This window comes from Ovis canadensis, chromosome 14, assembly GCF_042477335.2.
Source record: "Ovis canadensis isolate MfBH-ARS-UI-01 breed Bighorn chromosome 14, ARS-UI_OviCan_v2, whole genome shotgun sequence".
NCBI classification, from domain to species: Eukaryota; Metazoa; Chordata; class Mammalia; order Artiodactyla; family Bovidae; genus Ovis; species Ovis canadensis.
In genome coordinates, this window is record NC_091258.1 from 27,064,658 (window position 1) to 27,083,199 (window position 18,542).

Consider the following 18,542-nt stretch of genomic DNA (forward strand, 5'->3'; position numbering starts at 1 on the left):
ACGTCATATCTAACATTGCTAAGACCCATATCATGAAGCTTTTGCCCCTCTGTTTTCTTCTGAGAGTTGTGTGATTTCCCATCTCACATCTTTTTTAATCCATTTCAAGGTGGCTTTTACTAGGGGTTTAAGATAGGGTCTAATTTCATTCTTTGCATGTGACTGTCCAGTTTTTGCCGTTGAGTGTTTTTGGCTCCCTTGGCAAATATTAGTTGCCTGGATATGCAGGGCTTTGTTTCTGGCCTCTACCTCCCGCTCACGCCTGTGCTTCTGCTTTGACACCAGTGCCACACTGCTTAGGTTACCACAGCTTTTAGCTTTTAGTCAGCAGGTGCGGTGCCTCCTGCTCTGTTCTTTCTCAGGATTGCTTTGGCTATTCTGAGTCCTTTGTGGGGCCGTACAAAACTCTAGGGTTGTTTTTTCTGTTGTATGAAAAATGCCATTGGAACTTGGGTTAGGACTGCACTGGATCTGTGGAGAAAGCGATGGCACCCCACTCCAGGACTCTTGCCTGGAAAATCCCATGGACTGGGGAGCCTCCTGGGCTGCAGTCCATGGGGTCACTAGGAGTCTGACACGGCTGAAGCGATTTAGCAGCAGCAGCACTGGATCTGTAGATTGGTGTGGGTGGCACAGACGTTGTGACCATATTTTTCTGATTTATGAGCATGGTGTGTGTTTCAGTGTTTTGTGTCTTCTTCAGTTCCTTTCATCAGTGTCTCATGATTTAACTTATTCCTAAGTATTTTATTATTTTCTATTATAAATAGGATTGTGTTTTAGTGTAGCTTGTTGGTAGCATATGAAAACACAACTGGGTTTTGTACGTTGATTGTGTATCCTGCATTTGCGCCGAATCTCATTCATTAGTTCTAACAGGTTTTGGTGGAAAAGCCAGGCTCTTCTCCCTGATTCTTGTCCTTACCATTGAACAGAGTCCTGTCCTGTGTTTCTGAAAGTAAATGTCAGGACCATATAGTCTTTCATTCTCGTCTTTTGTTAAGTGTGGGTTCTATTCTCATCCTCTGGGTGACAGTGAACTGATCTCCCTGAATTTGCTCTGTTTTTTCCTAATGTTGGGCAAAGTGATATACTTTCAGAACATTCAGAGTAAATCATATTTTAGATGCATTGAAGAGTTCTTTCTTTAATTTTTCTGTTGTGGGGCCCTTTGAAGCCCCTTTTTGGTAGACACTGCCTTCTGTCCACGCCGCTGGCCAGCCTCTGCCTCTTCATGGTTCACCTCAATCTTTGCTCTGCCATTCCCCTGCCTCTGGGCTTTACCTGCTACTCAGAGAGGTCAGTCCCCACCCCAGCCCCATTCCTGCTTTCTTCATTGTTCTACACCTCTTATCTCCTGACTTCATAGGACTTCCCCATCTGTTGTTGTCTGTGGTCTTTGTAGAGTGGAACCCCGACAGGGCACTGCAGTCTCAGGGCCCGGCACAGGGGGGCGCCAGTAGTTAGTCTGTGTGTGACCCCAGGGCCTACCCAACTTAGGAGGAATCTTGTCTCAAAAGACCCATTGTACGTTAAAAATGCATCTGATCTACTAACAGTGTAAAGTGTGGAATCTTTCATGAGACTTATGGAAAGTTGTACTAAGGTGGAAAGCAGAAGGGTTTCCTGGTTCCAGAAGAGTTGTTTGGTGTATTGCTCGTCTGCCCTGTGGTCATGTGGATGACCATGAGGAGGAGCTGTGGCTCACTGCCCAGGAAAGATCAAAATGCAAAATTCAAAGCACAGCTTCTCCTGAAGGCATGCCGCTTTCCACTGTTGTAGAAGTCTAGCCATCATAAGTCAGGGACTACCTGTAGCTCATGGACAGATGCCTGTGTTCACTCTCCATGGGGAGGTCTGGGGATGTCAGACCCATGAGGAGGGTTTCTTGAAGGCAGTGGCAAGTCTCGGCTTGGCCCCCAGCAGCGGAGCACTGAGAGCAGGTCTGATGTCTGCACAGCCACAGGTCTCCTATGAGGAAGGGCTCGGCGACAGCACAGCTGGACTAGAGGGCCAGGGTTCAGGGAACTCAGTGAATTCCTCCTAGAATCAGAGGCAGCTTTTGTCATGGGCTGGTGTGCTCTGCTGCCGGCTTCTGACCTGGTTCACTTCCCTTCTTTGGGCTCAGTTCTTCCCCTGTGGACCCCCTACTGCCCTCAGCAAAGGGGCACATTCCATCACTTGGCCTCAGTTCAGCTCGGCTCACTGGTCTTGGAAGTCTTGAATTTCATCTTTGATCACCCTGGCTGGGGCCCCGCCAGCCCTGCCACCAGCCTGAAGGCTGGGGTTTCACCAGAGAATTTCCAGCACGGCCTCCTGTTTCCTTTCCTTTGATCAGCCCAGGCTGGCGTGGCCACTGTGTCAGGAGGTGGCCAGGCTCCCTGCCGTAATCCCTTTACATGACGCCCCGCTTACGGGAGAGTTTGTCTGCTTAGCCTCTAACAGGTTGGGAGTTTTTCATCAGCAGCTGGATGGAGAGAATGTGGTGGCTTCCCAGCTTGCGCAGCGGTAAAGAACCTGCCTGCCTGTGCAGGAGACACAAGAGGTGCGGGTTTGACCCCTGGGTCGGGAAGATCCCTTGGAGGAAGAAATGGCACGCTACTCCAGTATTCTTGCCTGGAGATCCCATGGACAGAGGAGCCTGGTAGGCTGCAGCTCACGGGGCCACAGAGAGTTGGACGCGACTGAGCACGCAGCGTGCACATACCTGAGATGGCTTTTGCCGCTGCGTGCGGGCTCTGGACGGGGCAGCGGCTGTCGGGGAAGGTCCCACACATGGGGGTAGAGGATGCCATTGGGTGTGGCGCTGGGCCTTCCCTCACGTCCACGACCAGTGAGAGCTCCTGAAACCCAGCTCGGGGCCTGAAGGCAGCACACAGCCGGGTGGCTCCTGGCTCTGCCAGGCCGGGTCCCCCTCACCCCCGCCCCTCACCTGCCCGAGCTGCTTCCTGTGGAGTGGCTGCCACAGGGACCACCTCTTGGCGCTTCTGCAGGCCTCTGGGCCAGCCCCCGTGTTGCTCATTTGGAGTCGGCACCCCCGCCTTCATCGAGGCTCACCTTTGTGATTGGGCCTTTCCAAGCATCTTGCCCGCTTCTATAACTGGGCTGTTTTTAGAGCAGAGCCTGTAGCCAGTTCTGTGAGAGGATCACTGTGACGGAGGAGCACTTCCATGAAACCTCCTCCCAGTGCGTACAGCCAGGCTGGCGGGCGTGCTCTGTGGGTAGGGTGCCACAGAAAGGAGGATGTTCTCAGACAGGCGGATGAATGTCATTCCAGACACAAATAGTAACCGGGACCTTCCCGAGGACTCGCCCAGACTGCCTGTTATCTTCAAAGCTGTTTACTGAGCATTTAAGTGCAGTGAGAGGTTTGGAGTCCCTTGGGGTTTAAATGACCAGCTTCTCAATCTCCTAGGGACCAGGGTTCTTCGTGAGGCAGTGCTGTTCCCACTTCCTCACACTCCCTGTGGCCTGGCGACCGTCACCTGGATGCCAGGGAGGTGACCTGCTCAAGCATGCCTACCCGGGAGTCTTAGGGCCCTGGGAGCACGGAGGTTACTGTTTGGTTGACCAAGCCACAGCCCATGCACTCCATCTGGCTCAGACTGGTGCTTGGCCCAGGGTGATGGCCACTCAGGTCTCCTCTGACTGTTCCATGGGACACGTCAGGTCCCCCTCTGCTTTTGGCGGCCTTTCCGTCTGTTCCCTCGAGCACCTCACCTCTTGCCGTGGCAGCTCTGCCTTCAGTGCCATCTGTCTTACTTGTGGAATTCATGGGATCCCATGCTGGTGTTACCCGCCTTTGCTAAATAACCCCGAGGGCTCCAGCCGCTCACACCCAGACAGCTGCCGTGCTGGCCAGGCCACAGGGGCCTCCCGTTCCGCACTGGCTCCATCCTTGCACTTAGGGAGTTTGATCCTAGCTCGGACTTTCTGCTAGGAGACACGCTTCCTGGGAGCTAAGGAACCGTGTTTATCTTTCTCATCTCACTCCAGTCTTTCCCAGTCACGGCTTACTTCCTCCTCTGGGAAAGTTATGCCCAGGGCATTCTCGAGGAAAAGTGGATCTGTGTGGATCCCGTGTTCTAACTTCTTGACTGATGCAGAGTTACAGAGTTTGCCCAAAAATGGAGAGACTTGTTATCTCTCTCAAGTTCTAACCCGAGTGCCTGCAAGTGGCCTTGGTGGGAACTGCGTCAATGCATGAGGTCACAAGAGCAGTCAGGCTATGACTGCGCTCCATGGTGGGAACGGGCTGGCCCTCAGGGCCACCCCAAACTGACGCTGCTCCTCAACATTAGTGGGCTTGGGAATGATGGGCCTCGCTGTGGAAACAAAGTCTTCATGGCCCCACCCAGAAATTAACCTTGCAGTGGAGTCAAAATTTGTTTTCAAGTCTGAGGAATAAAGCGACAGGTCTGTGGCCCCAGATGCCCCTCCCTGGGAACTGCTCTCACCTTCCCAGGCCCCTGCGGGGGGAGTCAAGGGGCCTGTTCGCTCCCTGCTCGTCTGTGTGGGTCCCTGGGAGCCGCTGGCCTGGAGGAGGCTGCTGGGCAGGTTGTTCAGGCTCGTGGCATCCTGGGACCATCCTGGGAGCCGGCTCCACATCCACGGGGACCCAGGGTGACCTTGTCCAGAGTTTGGAGGTGAGCAGCTCGTGGGGAAGGGCCCGTGGGAGGCGTGAGCGAGTGCAGTGGATAAACCCACTGACGTGCTGCCCATTCGCTGTCTGCGCGTCTCTCTGAGCTCGTCACCCGTCCATCTTAAAAGAGAACCTTCCTCCTTTTTATCTTTTCTTGTCTTTGACCTCAAGCTAGGCCGCTGCTCAGAGGTTTGCAGGCACCCGCTCTGTAGCCGCCTCACCTCACGCCTCTGCCCTGGCGTCTCGAGGGGACTCAGGCCCTTTCTCGTGACCTTTGCTCCTCAGTGTCCCTCTCGTGTGATCTTGAACAAAGGTTCAGGAGCCTGGCAGATAAGATTGCTCGTGGCTTTGGCTGCGGGGGAGGGCTGCTCAGAGATTATGGGAAGGTGTTTTCCACTCTCTGTTAAGAGGGTTTATGCAAATGCCAAATCTGTCCTGTCAGCTTTCAGTGCCAGCATGGCTGGCGGCCGTCCTCCTCCCAGCTGTCCCTGCGCACGCAGGCTTCCTCCCGTGTGGCCCCAGCTTCCCGTGGGCAGGTGGCCTGTGGGAAGAACCCGGTGCGCCTGCCGTCCTGCATTCCCATGTAGTTGCTGTTGTGGCTGCCTGGTTTCCCAGGTCTCTTTGAGCTCTCCTTAGTGTTGTCGGAGAGCAGGACAGCCCAGGCCATGGCTGCATGTTGGGGCGCCAACTTGGCCCCGTGCTCTGTCCATGCTCCCCAAAGCCTGACTGGGCGCAAGCCTTCCTAGTACCCCTGCCCTTCCCCAGTAGTCTAGGGACAGCTTCACCAGTCGGCATTGTGAATGAACTCTGTTGATTGTTCATCCAGTCCTTCCTCCCAAAACATCTGTCTTTAAAGTGATTGTTTATCGTTTGTATCTAGGTCTGAAACCACTTATCCCTGATTTGAGACCCCAGTCAGGGAGGCGATTTGGGGCCCAGCTGGCTCATTCACCTCTCACTTTGGTCTGCAAAGTGCCCTGTCCCACAGGTGTTCCACCTGCATGATTTTCTGTATCCAGGTACCACCTACACTATTGATTCATATTTTAAGATATGTCCCAGGAATTCCGTGGTAGCCCAGTGGTTAAGAGTCTGTGCTCTGACCACCGAGCACCCACGTTCAATCCCTGGCTAGGGAACTAAGACCCCATGAATTGCGTGCTGTGGTCAAAAAACCTTCATGGGATTAAAAAAAAAAAAAAACTTTCACCTTTTAAACTTAAATACATTTTAAAAGGAAATTTATACCCTTAACATGTAACAGACACCAGATCATTTGTCCTGGTGAGTCACTGTAGAAACAAAGTGAAAAATAAAAATAGTTTTCTTCATACTAATTAAAATCAGGATCCCAGTTTCCCACATTTTGGGGAACACGGGCGGACTTGCAGAAGGGTTCCCGCGTGTCCCGGGCTTGTTGTCGAGCTAAAGGAAGGTGGCACGGGCCTTCGGCTCCATCATTGCAGAGCCAGCTCCGGCCTGTCCATGACACTCGCCGGAGAATGTGGGGCTCGAGGGATGCCTCCAGGCCTGCTTCTGGCGCTCATAAGATAGCCAGGCCATCTTACTGCAGCCAGGGTGAGGAAGCCTTGCCTTTCAGAGGTTGGGGGCTGCGCAGCCACCTGTCTGGCCACGGGTGCTGTGTGCCACGAGGGGAGAGGGTCCAGCGTTCTGCTTCCCCGTTGCTGACGCACAGCCCTCAGTGCTCACACGGCTCCGGTGTGAGTCACGCACGCCTTCAGTGCCCAGCTGCTTCTCTCTCCCTGTGTTGGAAGAGCCACAGGTTGACAGAGCTGGGCCATTTTGATGACTCATGAAAATACCAGGGACCAAGGTGTTTCCTTTGCTGTTGTCTTTTCAGAATGAGAACAACACAGGAAGTGTAAAGGGGAAAGCAGCCTGGGGTGGCCTGGGACTCGCACGAGTCAGACGTGGGTTTCACTTCCTTCCTGGACACACTTCCAGGAGGACACGCTTGGAGCCAGCAGGGCAGTGGCTCAGCGTGTGGGGGCCGAGTTACAGGGTCTTATGCCTCTGTTCAGTGTCCTTAGGGTGGTTTTAAATGCTGGATGTTGTTCCTGGTGGGGGCTTTTAGCAGATAGTTGGCATGGAGCCTGCTCACTGGTGGATAGACTGATTGAAAAGTTCTGAAGATATCAGCAGGCGGTGATTGTTTTATGTTGTGTGAATAAAACTGATGTTTTGCTGGCACTCGTGGAAAGTGGGGATGAATGTCAGGACCCTGTTCATATGTCTAACACAGTTCTGATCCAGAGCCCCACGGGTAGGCAAGACACTCCAGAAGCCTCTGAGAATTAGCATGTCTGGAATTGTCATGATGTGGTGGTCCTGTGTGCAGATCAGATTCTGCAATAAGAAAAGGCAGATGAATGGGGGAGCACAGTCCCTCTGAGGAAGAATCTGTGCCTAGAGATGGCTTTGCCCACACCTTCTGGAGGGAAAGCAGGTTCCTGGCCTGTGGACGGGAATGCGCCAGGCTCACAATATCCACACAGCACCCCCACCCTGGCCGCACAGAGCGTAGCAGCCAGCACACCACACTGCAGGGGCAGGAGGGGGGTTAAAGAAGAAAGACAGTGCCTCTCAGTCAGCTAGAAGCCAGCCTGGCTCAGGTGGAGAGGGCTCTGTGAGCCTGAACGAAGCTGTTAACACTTGGAACAAGTGTCAGCAGCACCAGTGAGTGGAAGCCAGTAGCCTGGGAAAATACCTGACCGCAGAGGGTTCCCATTGTCATACCCCAGGAACTTCCTGGAAAACTGGCCAAGCACAGGCATGGCCAAAACCCCCAGGTGGCCTCCCGGAAGCGCTCTGTGCGCAGAGCTCTCAGGAGTCTGGTGTGCTCCCCTCTGGGCACGGTGGTGCTCCTGGTGACACGGGGCCCGTGCCGCCCAGGCAGGTAGTGTGGGGCAAGCACCATGCTGAGCCCAGTGTGAAATGGCTTTCACTTCCAGGGGAAATATTTGATAACTTAGCAAGAACCTGTTAAAAGGTTGCCTCTTGTGGCCCCTTGATTCCACATCTTAAAAATTTACCCTTGAAAAGACAAGGTGTTCATAAAGACTTAATATAAAGGGTAGCTTTATTGTTTGTGTTTTTTAAACACAGAAATAGCTAACAGTAGAGAAACACCCAGATTATGTAACAGACTGACAGTGAAGCACTGCTGTCCATGGCCAGGGGGGTCTACTCCAGGCGGGGCAGTCTCCGAGCAGCCCTGGCTCTACCTGCAGGGTCCTTGGTGGAGAGTGAACACAGGCAGAGGGGACACTCGGACATGCTAGGAACGGCTGTGCCAGGAGAGCCGGATGACGGGGGTTGTTGCCCTGCTTCACTTTCTGTGACTTTTATCTGATCGATGTGTCACAAGGCCAGCAGGTACCTTGGTATTAAACTGCTGTCGGTCTGGGACCCTGTGCTCTGGGTATTGCCCTGCTGAGCTGCCGCCTGGCCCCTACCCCTGTTCATGCGCTCAGTACCCAGCTGATCCCACCCTCCAGGCAGGCTCGGCCGTGTGCATTTCTGACTGGTGGTGACCTGTGGTCGGGGCGGGTTGTTCTGACACTGTTGATTTGCCCTGCCCGAGAACAAAGGAAGTGTCTAGGGCTTAGGTTTATATTTACAGAGTTTCTAACTCACTTGAAAACCAGGATTTCTTCAGTCACTTTCGCATCCTAAGTGCTGACAGTGCTGCCACCGGTGCTGCCACTGGTGCGCCTGTCTCTAGGGCACACACGCACGGGCCCCTTCCTCCTGCCCCACCCAGCGCCTGTGCGGTGGGCAAGGTAGGGATTCTGAGGGGCACTGCTGGGTGGCCGGCTCCCCCGTGGCCCTGTGAGACAGTGCTCGTGGAGAGAGCCCCGCATGTCCGGTTCCAGGGGAGGTCTCCCATTGACAGAGCGCCTGCTGCCTTGTGTGTGGGGCGTCCCTGGAGTGAGCCCTTAGGTCCCGGTCTCTCCTCACACACAGTTTCTCTCACCAAATGGCAGAGTTGTCTGGTGGGAGGTGGCCCCAGACCTATTAACCCCCCTGTGATTTCAGCCGTCAAGCTGAGCCACCAAAGAAGGAGACTGCGTCCACAGGACCCCAGGTGAAGAGAGCCGATGAGTGGAAGGACCCCTGGCGCCGGTCCAAGTCTCCGAAAAAGAAACTCGGGGTGTCGGTTTCCCCTAGCCGCGCTCGACGGCGTCGAAAAACATCAGCCTCGTCGGCCTCTGCTTCCAATTCCTCCAGGTAAGAGAGGTCAGCAGGACTGAGTGTGTCTGTCTTCTTAGCAAGGCTGGGTTCTGGAGCATCACCGGCTAACAGGACTGACACTTAGCACTGAGGTAAGGCCTCCGTGGACCCCAGAATAAACAGTGAGGTGAGCCAGGGTGGGGGCAGCCCAGAGCGGAGCGCAGGCCTGGGCAGGGGTCAGCAAGAGGCGCTGCTGGTGGGGGAGCCAAGAGCAGCCTGAGCCGGTGTCCAGGCAGTTCTCCCGTCTCCTGCTAGCTCTGGTTGGCAGCTCTGAAACGTGTGTGTGCACCAGGTCTGCACAAACAAGTGAGGACGCTGTGGGTGGCGAGAGTGGGGGCGCTCCCTGAAGAGGGAGGAGGCTGGAGGTGCCTGTGGACTCAGCATTTCCACTGCCTGCCCTGGTAGACACACAGATACACACGTGTGTGTCTGCCTGGGTCAGACTCGCTCGTCAGCGCTCACGGGCACGTGTCCTGGCTCTGCCCGAGGGCCTGGGAGCTGTGTCACTCTTGACTGTGAGCATACCAGCACCTAGATCTTGGTTTCTGAGCACCTCTCCCATGAAAAGGGGGCTGGACTGCCGCATCCACGAGGTGCCCCATAGGGGGTGTGTCTGTGGGAGCGGGGTGCGTCTGTGTGCGGGGGCGGGGTGCGTCTGTGTGCGGGGGCGGGGCGGGAGAAGACGCCTCACCCCTGCTCTCCCTGGGCCAGGTCCTCCTCACGGTCGTCGTCCTATTCCGGCTCCGGCTCATCCCGCTCCCGGTCCCGCTCCTCGTCCTACAGCTCCTACTCCAGCCGGTCCTCCAGGCACAGCTCGTTCTCAGGCAGCCGGTCCAGGTGAGCTGTGGGGAGAAGCGTGGAACCCAGCTGAGGAACCTGGGGGTTCTGGAGATCCCAGGGCGTGGGGCTCACCCTCAGTCGGCCCCGTGTGAGCAGTGTGTGACACTGGACCCACAGCAGAGCCCTGTGTCTGAGCTGTTCTCACAACATCAGGGACACTTTCTTCACTGCTGACCCTTCCCCCAGGCTGTGTCTGAGAGCCCTATGTTCGGCAGCCTCCCCACCAGCTCCCCCGTGACAGCTGATGGGGTGCTGCCTGCCCCCAGCATCTTTCACGAGAGGTGCATTTTAGGAAATGAGCACGAGCCACCTCAGGCTGAGCAGTTGCCCCCTCGGGGCGTGGACGGTGGGGTGCTCTCCTCACACCTCTGCCCCCCAGCAGGTCCCGGTCCTTCTCCTCGTCCCCATCGCCGTCCCCAACGCCCTCCCCACACAGACCTGCCAGAGCCAAGGGGGAGCCAGTTCCGCCTCCCACGAAAGCAGGGTGAGTGCTGCCAACGGGCCCTGGGGAAGAGGGGGAGGCCTGGCCTTTCGATTTCTGGACCTCGGGCCATGGGCCACATCTCTTCCCCACTGGGGCCGTGGCCCTGCCAGGCTCCCTGTCATCCTTTGCCTTCTTCACTGCTCCTGCCATTGGTCATGTTGGTCCTTCTCAACAGACATGTCGAAGGGAGGGGTTAGAAGCGTCTAGAACTTGGCACGCGAACTGCATGGCAACTGGCGTGCAGGGTCAGGGAGCACTGCCCCCCTGACGCTGGCTGTCCCTGCACGAGTCTGCCCCAACCCTGCTGCAGGGCTTCCTCCTGAGCAGGGTCAGCTCTGGGGCCTTGGCTGGCCCCCTGTTAAAAAGTGAACGGTGTTGGGGTACAGCTTCCATCCCAGACACTGCAGCCACCTCCCCGGTGCCGTCGGCCGTGAGACCCCTGCGCAGTGCCGGGCCCAGCCCCGAGTCTCGCAGGTGGGGTCTGTGTGTGGGCTCAGTCCTGCTGCCGTGCTGGGCAGCCGCCTGTAACCCAGACGCTGTGCCCTGCTGGCAGGTTCGCCCTGTGGCCCATCAGTCCCATGCGTGTTCAGGGTACCCAACACTGGCAGGGTATCTTCCTCACGCAACAGTGAAGAATTGCTTTGGGGCCATTTTCCTGCTTGCCTAAGGTCCCCACACACGCGCACACCCAGCCTTCCCTGAGGGCTGCCGCCCCCACCGTGCAGGGCAGGGATCAGGGTGCTGTTACTGAAGGAGCATGACCTGGCTCATGGGCTCTCCTCCAGAGCTCTCCCAATGGCCCCCATTTTCCTCCTTCTGCCTTTGAGGAAGAGGCAGGGTGATGCTTGGTGTGCGGTGGGGTCTGCAGGAAACAGCGCCTCAGGACAGGGGGCGGGGAAAGCACGTGTGTGTGGTACCCACGCCCCGAGGTTGGCCAGCAGGGCTGAGGCCTGCCCAGTGGGTCTGAGCTCCCTGTGTCCCACATGACAGAGAGAAGCTGCTGAAGAAGCCAGCCCCTCCTCCAGCCCTACCGCAGGCCCCCAAAACCACCACCACTGCCCCCGAGCCCACCAAGCCCGGCGGAGACCCTCGGGAAGCCAGGAGGAGGGAGCGGCAGGCCAGGAGCCCCCCCAGGAGGTGAGTGTCCCGCCTTCCAGAGCTGGGGGAGGGGTGCTCCCAGGGACTCAGCATGTCCTCCAGCTTTGGTGTCCCAGGAGCTTGACGGCGGAGTCCCCTCCTGGTGGTGCCGGGGGAGTTGGGGCTGGTGAGGGTGTGGTTTAACTCACTTTGAGGGGGAGTCCTCTATAGAAGAAATCCGAGCCCCGCCTGATTTCGCTGGCCAGTCCCTGGTGGAATGTTGATCTTGGGCCAGTGAGCCCCGGCTTTGGGGGCGCCATGTGTTGAGGCCCTAGAAGCATGAGCTGCGGCCTCTTGGTTGTATTGCAGGCGCACGGTCAGTGGCAGCGGCAGCGGCAGCAGCTACAGTGGCTCCAGTTCCAGATCCAGGTCATTGTCACGTCTCTGCTGCCCCCATCCCGTCCCGGCAGCCTCTGCCTGCAGTCAGGGCCCAGGAAACCCCGGACAGAGGCCACCTCGGGTGCGCGCGGCCCCTGCCTCGGGCTGGCCCCATGGCTCCACAGAGCTCTGGCGAGGATGAGCAGGCCGAGGCAGCTGGGGGACAGCCTGTTGAAAAGATCTGAGACAGGGAGAAGCAGAAGAGAATTCTGCCATTTAGTTTAAAAAGAAGATGGTATCAGATTAGTCCTGAGATTCCTTCAATTCAATTTTCTGTTTCACTTGTAGTCAGCAGGTGGTATACACATTTGCCTGAATCTGTCTGAGTAGGTCTCCGGTCTGTTAAAGACCTAACTTTCAGGAAGGCTGGGCTCTGGGCTTCCCTGGTGGTTCAGTGGTTAGGAACCCACCCACCAGCACAGGGGACGCGGGGCAACTGAACCTGTGCACCACTCGAAAAAGCCCTCGAGCGGCAGCAAAGACCCAGCACTGCCAAAAATAATACGTACGAAAGGCTGCCTCTTGCCTTCCCCGCTGGAGCTCGGGACGTGGGGCTGGTGGTTTTCTCAGAGGGCAGAGCCCTCGTATAGCCTGGGCTGTGACGGGACCGGACTGAAGAGACCATCCATGTCTCAAGCCTCCCGAGCCAGCCCCTCAGGGCTCGCTGACGCAGCATGTGCTCGTCCTGCATCCCATCCCTACCCTCTGTTGTGTGTTGGTCACACCCAGTCGTGCATCCCTGCTCAGCTAACAGAATGGTCACCATGAGCACAAGGGCCTGGCCCCGGCCATGTAGGCGTCCCCTCACTGGGTGGCACCTGTAAACTCTCCAGAGCCCGTAAAGATTCAGGCTGGTGGGTTCCCCTTCCTTGGGGTTCAGGGCCGTGTGGGCACAGACGTGTTTGTGTGTGCAGATCGCTGAGCGTGAGCAGTGTGTCCTCGGTGTCCAGTGCCACATCAAGCAGCAGCTCAGCACACAGCGTGGACTCGGATGACATGTACGCAGACCTGGCCAGCCCCGTGTCCTCGGCCAGCTCACGGTCCCCCACCCCCGCCCAGACCAAGAAGGAGAAAGGTAGGTGCCTACAAGGTGTGCTGGGCCTTGGGGTCCAGAGAGAAGAGGCGGTGTGGGCTGGTTGTCCTCTGTCCACTGATGACACCTTCCCAAGACAGCACACAGGCAGCTGCCTCACTGGAAGAGAGGCTGAGAGGGCGTTTTTCATTGGCAGGAAAATCTAAGAAGGAAGACGGTGTGAAAGTGGATAAGCGGAAACGGGATTCGTCCACACAGCCGCCTAAACCCTCAAGAACCACCGCGGGCGGCAGGTCCTCCCAGCAGCCCACCACCCCCCAGCAGGCGCCACCAGGCCAGCCCCCAGCGGCCGCATTCATTGCCCACAAGGAGATCAAGTTGACGCTGCTGAACAAGGTGGGGCTCTGGGCAGTGCTGTTGGGACCCCAGGACCCACAGCTGGGCCAGCTAGTGGCTTTCCACACTGCCTGGCTCATCCTGCCCTGATGGACAGCCTCAGGGGCAGTGCCACGTGGGCAGGGGGTTGACAGTGGGAGATGAGCCAATTACCACAGGACAACCCTGGGACCTGGGTCGGGGGGGCAGAACAGACATGGCCTTTCTGAGTTGGCATCCACAGTGCCCAGGGGACTGGAAGGCCTGAATCCCATCCCTGGCGTGCAGGCCCGGAGACCATGGGCCCTGCCTCACTTGGGGCCATGTGGTACAGGGGCCCCAAGGAGGGCCCGCGGGAGCAGAGAGCAGGTGGCTGCCTGCGTCCACTCAGGCCCTGGTCCTGACTGCACACCTGTCATTCCAGGCCGCTGACAAGGGGAGCAGGAAGCGCTACGAGCCCTCAGACAAGGACAGGCAGAGCCCACCGCCAGCCAAGCGCGCCAACCTCTCCCCAGACCGAGGTGAGCCTCTGCCCCTGGAGCCACACTTCGTGTGCCCTGAGAAGTGTTGAAGCCCCCAGGGGCCTTCTGACCAGGTGGCATTAGTTTTAGAGAGAGCCGCTGGCCCAGGCAGAGCCTCTTCCTGGCTTGCTCCACTAGTAAAGTGAAACCCCAAGTGTTGCCAGGGCATCTTCCCCCTAAAATAGAAGGAGCGGGCCCAGCACACACCACCGGGAGCAGGAGGAGGACACGGCGCACCACTGAAACACACCCCCCCACCCCTGCTAGACCACCCGCATGCCTCTTGAGTGTTGGGACCCCTCTGTGTGCCCTCACTCGGGCCCCACACTCAGGGCAGCAAGCACTCCTCTTCTTGATCTTGCCTGCGGTATGTAAGCAGCCGTGTGTTTTTGTTCCCTGCTTGAAGACCTGCACTGTGAGTTTCTTCAAGTCAGCAGAGGAGGGTTTTGGTGTGCCTGGCCTTGCACACTGGAAGCTCCTTGTTTTGTATGACGCTGATGGTGGCTCAGGAAACCAAAACCCAAATTAGACCTGGGCACTTTTGAGAATGAGGAAGCTGAGCTGAATGGCCACTGCTCTTTGGCATGGGGTCACTGGGGGCCAGAGAGAGGCTGCCACTTCCCTGTGTGTGACCACCAGCCACTGTGCAGCTGGGCCCACGTGGAGCTGGGACCCTGGTCTTATGTTGTCCTGTCACTCAGGTTCTCGGGACCGGAAGTCAGGTGGGAGAGTCAGTTCCCCGAAGCCAGAGCGGCAGAGGGGCCAGAATTCCAAGGCCCCCTCGGCCCCGACAGACAGGTGAGTGTCTCCCCACAAATCCCCCTCCCCCCACCCTGGGCACAGCACATCGGCTTCTTGGCCGCAGAGAGGGCCAGCCGAGCTCCCTCACCAGGCGGAGGCCTGGGCTGTCAGGACTAGCTCAGGGCAGGCTTAGAGGTGCTGGGTGCGTTATGCTGGCTGTGTCTTCACCCTGGGCCACCAGCGGGTCCTAGAGTGCAGGGCAGTCCGGGAGCACGTGGCTTGCGGCCGGAGGAGCAGGGGCCAGTTGGCAGCAGATCTTCCCTCCGTCCCACTCAGCTCGAGAAGCAGGAGCGGGGCTCACCTTTTCCCTGGAAGCAGGCTGAGTCCGTGCGTACCAGCACCCCGGGTTTGGGTGGGGGGCCAGGCAGGAGGGGCACGGGCACAGCCCTACACCCCCAGCCCCCGGCCCACAGCGCTGCTTGAAGTCAGGGTCAGCAGTGTGGGTTCTACCTCGGCACTGAGCAGGAGGACCAGGTCGGTGGGCTCCAGGCGAGCCCCAGTGCTGTGCCTTCCACCTCCCAGGTGTGCTCCGAGATCGGGGCATGGGAGGAGCACGGGGGGCCATGCTGACTGTGGCCAGAACCCGAGCTGGACCCTGGACGCTCGTCTGTGTTGGGGGCCTCTTCCGCTGGGGAGCGGGTGCCTTCTGTCTAGCAGGTACAGCTCCTAGGACCCAGGCCCCTGGCAGGAGGTTCTCAAAGAGCAGCCCTCTCTGATGGCCTCCCCACCCCTGCAGGAAGCGCCCGCTGTCACCCCAGTCCAAGAGCTCCAGCAAGGTCACCAGCGTGCCTGGCAAAGCCTCGGACACCAGCACCACCGCCACCGCGGGCACCAAGTCAGGGAAGGCCAGCACACTGTCACGGCGGGAGGAGCTGCTGAAACAGCTCAAGGCTGTGGAGGACGCCATCGCCCGCAAGCGGGCCAAGATCCCCGGGAAGGTGTAGCCCGGGCTCTGCTCCCTGAGGCAGGGACTCACCTGTTTTTATAAATAGGGTAAGCGCAGCCATTTTGGATTTTGCAGTTAATGTCTTATTTTGGCTGTGATTCTTTTTAAAAATTAAAAAAGAAAAAAAAAGTTTCTCAGCTGGAAAAGAGGCCACACATGTAATGAAGATGACGCTGAATCCCAGACTGAACCAACCCCTTCCCAGAGCAGAAGTCCCGCGAGCCCGGTGGGTGAGGGCGCGGCGGCAGCGAGGACCAGCTCCGATTTTATGTCAGTTACGAGTCCTCCCTCCGCTCAGGCAGGCGTCCCCAGCTCTGCCCTCCTCCTGTAACCGGGAACACTGAGTGCTGCCGAGCGTCTTCCCCCACCCCGCCATCCCCAGGATCAAAAATATATATATTCTTGACTGAAGTCTGATTGGGAAATACTCCTGTCTTTTATTTTAAGCATCAAATTGTTTTAGTTGATTTAAAAAGGAAAAAAAGAAAAACACAGAAAAGACTGAAAAAAAAAAAAAACAGGCCGAGGGTATTGTTGGGCATCTGTCAGATGTGGAGGGTCTTTTTTTGAGGGGTCTCCTAAAATAAAATATTTTGATAAACAGCTGTGTTGCCCTGGTGGTGATGTTTGCCTGTGCCCAGCCCCCCTGCATCCTCCCCTTGGTGATGCCCACTGGGCATTGCTGGCTGAAGGAGGCCGCTGAGATGCCCCTGGAGCTGCTAGCCCGGCCCCGTAGCATGCTCGTCTGGTTTCCTTGCAGTGGCTGGCCTGGTGGGGCTTCCTGAGGGCCGCCATCTCTGCTTGGACTGGAGGCCACCTTCCTGGTGGGCCCTGGACCGGAGATTACTCCAGCCTACAAGCCAGTTCTCCACCAAGTGCCTCACACGAGGTTGGACCCCACGCAGATGTGCAGGTGTCTGTGCGTGAGACATTCCAGCGGGGCCACACTACTGTCCCATTGCAGGGCAGGAACACCGCCATGCCCTGCTCAGCCCCTGCTCCCCTCCCAGGGGACCAGGACCACTGGAGGGAGACCCTTCCTTGTGGGTTGACTTTGCAGAGTGGTGCCAGGGGCCTGGGAGTGCCCCTGCGCAGACCCTATCAGGGCCTCTGCCCTCGGAAGACTACCTTTAAAGCAAGTCCCATGAGTCCTGGCAGAAGACTCACCTCCCAGAACTTCGCTGTGAGGGCGTCAGGAGGAGCCACCTAGGGCTCTGGCCTGAGGTCGTGACCCTGGAGCTGCATGCAGTGACCAGGTCCTCTGCCCCAAGGCTGCGTGGCCCTTCAAATGTGGGACAGGAGAGCTGGGCGGGAGCCAGTGCCACAGGGCCTCCAGTGGACTGTCCGCAGCGCCAGTCCTGCAGCACAGCACACGTAAGGCCTCTTGCACCACCGGCCTCATCATGGCATGTGTCTGGGTAATTTTTCAGGTCTTATCTGGTTTGCCATCAGGTCAAAGCCAGTTGCAGAGGGAACTCCCATTCTCCAAGTGGGCGGCCTTAGAGGACATGGGGCCAGAATGCAGGGCAACTTGGGTTGATAGCCTGGCCCTGCACGCTGGGCCCCAGGTGCTGGGCTCCACCAGCCAGCCAGGCAGTGATGACCTCTGAAGCCAGGAGTCCACAAGTGAGCTCCCAGGCAGGTCTCTGCACTCAGCCAAGGGGCTGGCCTGACCTGATCTTTCATGCCTGGGCTGGACTTGTGGCCTTGGGTCCCTGGACCAGGGCTGGGTTTAAACTGGCAGCTTGGCCTCTGCCACCTGCAGGCAGGGACCTGTCCCAGGAGGGCTGAGAGCACACCCTGAGCCAGCTCCACCACAGGTCTAGTGGAAAGAACATTCCAGGCCAAGCATCTGGGAAAAGGGAGGCTCCGTGGTGTAATGGGTTCTCAGCATCTCTGCCCTCCGGGGAACGTGGGGCCAAGCTGTTCACCTGCGAAGATGGGAGCCACGACATGTTCCTCAAGCGCAAGCTCTGCTTCCCGCCCCTCCTCCAGCCTCCTCCTCTGCGGCAGACCCGGACCTGACCTGGCAGACCTGGACCTGACCTGAGCCTTCCCTGCCCACTGGCATTCCTCCCACCCCAGGGCCTTTGCACACACGATTTCCTATTCCTGGAACTCTGACCTAGCTGTGCCCCACACTTCCTCTCGCAGCTCCGACTCTCCCTTGTCCACTACCCGAGTGCTATCCTCGAGCTGGCCCTCTGGAGGGTAAACTGAAACCCCAGCCTTCTGAGTTTTCTCCTGTTAACCCTCCTCTTCTCCAGGGAAGGGGTCGGGTCTCAGTTACACCTCCCTGCCCCTGGCTGGTGAGTGGACTGCCGCACCCTCGCCATGAGGAGCAGCAGCCCTCAGGACCTCTGCCCACCAGCCCACCCCACAGGTTCCACCCCCAGCTTCAGATGAGGCCTTCTCCCCTTCTCTTGAAAGGGTGGGAAAAGGAAGACACCATGGTTTTAGTTTATAATTTTTCTAACTCAAATGTGGAGTATAGTCTCCAATGGATGAGTGAACACATCGAGCTAATGGGGCAGCTCAGTTCAATAACAGTGAAGGTCCCTCGGGTTTCTCGTGATGGGGGTCACACCTGCCTGCCTCCCCACGAGCCTGCTGTCATCTACCGCTGACTCGGAAACACCCTCCCGCCCTGTGCCAACTGTCCAGCACCCCAGCCCCTCAGGCCTGTATGCCCCAGATGACAGCAGTCCGCCTTCATTGGCAGGAGGAGTTGGGCTGAAAGGAGGCACAAGCCCTGAGTATACAAGCAGGGACCCCCACCCTGGCCAGCCAGCCCCTGAAGGGCCATGGACTAGGACGAGGCAGAGAGATTGCTCCCGACAGTGCAAAGTTTGGGGAGCACAAGGAAACTGGACTGTGGCACAGACTCACCATGGGCAGTACTGCCTGGGCCCAGTGGTCGAGAAGGCCATGCTACAGGAGGGAAGCGGGAGGGGATTGCCACCTCTGCTTTACAGATGGTACTGAGGTCTTCCCCTAGGTCTCCCCATAAGATGGGGGAGAACTTTGAGCCTGGAGTTGCAAGAGCCTAGAGCAAACCTGTCCTGCAGTCCACCTCCCCAGCTCAGGCCCACTTGGGCTGCTCCTATCCAGCCAGGGCTGCAAGGGCTCTG

The 18,542-nt window shown here is 57.8% G+C and overlaps 1 protein-coding gene across 6 annotated transcripts in view; it reads left to right on the forward strand.

Moving 5' to 3' along the window:
• The window catches only part of ZC3H18 (zinc finger CCCH-type containing 18), a 41,849-nt gene extending 25,835 nt beyond the window's left edge, over positions 1-16,014 (forward strand). For 2 of the 6 annotated variants that reach the window (XM_069552635.1, XM_069552640.1), the window contains 10 exons: positions 8,702-8,893; positions 9,608-9,733; positions 10,116-10,220; positions 11,211-11,357; positions 11,667-11,726; positions 12,650-12,810; positions 12,965-13,164; positions 13,568-13,664; positions 14,366-14,462; positions 15,202-16,014. In XM_069552635.1, the coding sequence (XP_069408736.1) occupies positions 8,702-8,893; positions 9,608-9,733; positions 10,116-10,220; positions 11,211-11,357; positions 11,667-11,726; positions 12,650-12,810; positions 12,965-13,164; positions 13,568-13,664; positions 14,366-14,462; positions 15,202-15,409 (1,393 nt within the window). In that variant the 3' untranslated portion in view covers positions 15,410-16,014. The remainder of the gene's footprint in view (positions 1-8,701; positions 8,894-9,607; positions 9,734-10,115; positions 10,221-11,210; positions 11,358-11,666; positions 11,727-12,649; positions 12,811-12,964; positions 13,165-13,567; positions 13,665-14,365; positions 14,463-15,201) is intronic. The other 4 variants (XM_069552637.1, XM_069552641.1, XM_069552638.1 and 1 more) reach the window with 3 other exon arrangements.
• Positions 16,015-18,542: the final 2,528 nt, after the last annotated feature.